At 43.0% G+C, this 1,067-nt stretch overlaps 1 protein-coding gene across 1 annotated transcript in view; it reads left to right on the top strand.

Annotated features, from left to right (window-relative positions):
* The window catches only part of LOC105456944 (heterogeneous nuclear ribonucleoprotein K), a 107,271-nt gene that overhangs the window by 102,687 nt on the left and 3,517 nt on the right, over positions 1-1,067 (top strand). The window contains exons 11-12 of the mRNA XM_011701337.1: positions 152-306; positions 753-922. Of these exons, the coding sequence (XP_011699639.1) occupies positions 152-306; positions 753-922 (325 nt within the window). The remainder of the gene's footprint in view (positions 1-151; positions 307-752; positions 923-1,067) is intronic.

Here is a 1,067-nt window from a genome sequence, read left to right as displayed (position 1 = left end):
CTGGCGACGAAGATTAGGGAGTGCTGATGCGAGTGATCCGCGCGCACCGTTAAACTTAGTCGCACGTCGCTGAAATAGTTCGAGTGGGGGGGGGGGGAGGGGTTGTATGTAATCCGTGAAATACGAGCCGTTAATGTTTCTTTTGTCACAGGTGATGGATGGGGAATGCAAGGAGGCGCGCCCAATGGCTTGGGTGGCGGCGGTAACACGGGAATGGGTGGCCCACCCATGGGTGGAAACAACCAAGGCAACCAGGGCAACATGAGTGGAAACAAGACCAGTACACAAGTCACCATTCCTAAAGACGTAAGTCAACTATAAAACTCCCATGTGTTTGTTTTGTGCTCTGGAAAAACGTAAATGTAGTGTTGCGTTGATTTGTCGTGGCGATCGTGGCAGAGAGGGTTACACACCTGCAAATTCTGTGTCGAAGCCTCGAGTTGAAATTCGATCGGAAATATCGGATTTTATTCAATTTGTATCTCTCGAAAAAAGCAATGACAAATTGAGAGTATCTTGCCAAGCATTGTTTAAGTCCCGTATAACTGTGTAAACTATAAAAAGCGCACACCCACGCGAAAGGGTTACTACGGCTTCTAACAAGATACTAAAGACCGAGAATAATTTGTTGTAGATACAATAAATATCCGTTATGTTTAACGATGATCATCTTGTTTGATTGAAATATATTTGATCTCGGTCTGTATGCCGAAGGTGTACGTCTGTTTACAGAATTTTATCTTTGTTTGCAGTTGGCCGGAGCCATAATTGGTAAAGGTGGTCAGAGGATCAGAAAAATCAGACTCGACAGTGGTGCCGGAATAACTATAGACGAGCCACTGCCCGGTAGTAACGATCGCATCATTACCATCACTGGGGTTCCCAGTCAGATACAAATGGCCCAGTACCTGCTGCAGCAGAGGTAATTGTGTGTTATACGGCATATAACCCTATCGTAATACTTACCATTACATGTAAACATCTGCCTCTTTATTTCATGTTAACACTGTAAATACCGCCTTTATATATATATACCTATATATATATATATATATATATATATATAT

Source organism: Wasmannia auropunctata, unplaced genomic scaffold (assembly GCF_000956235.1).
Source record: "Wasmannia auropunctata unplaced genomic scaffold, wasmannia.A_1.0 LD335475.1, whole genome shotgun sequence".
Classification (NCBI taxonomy): Eukaryota; Metazoa; Arthropoda; class Insecta; order Hymenoptera; family Formicidae; genus Wasmannia; species Wasmannia auropunctata.
This window is presented reverse-complemented; position numbering and strand designations above follow the sequence as displayed.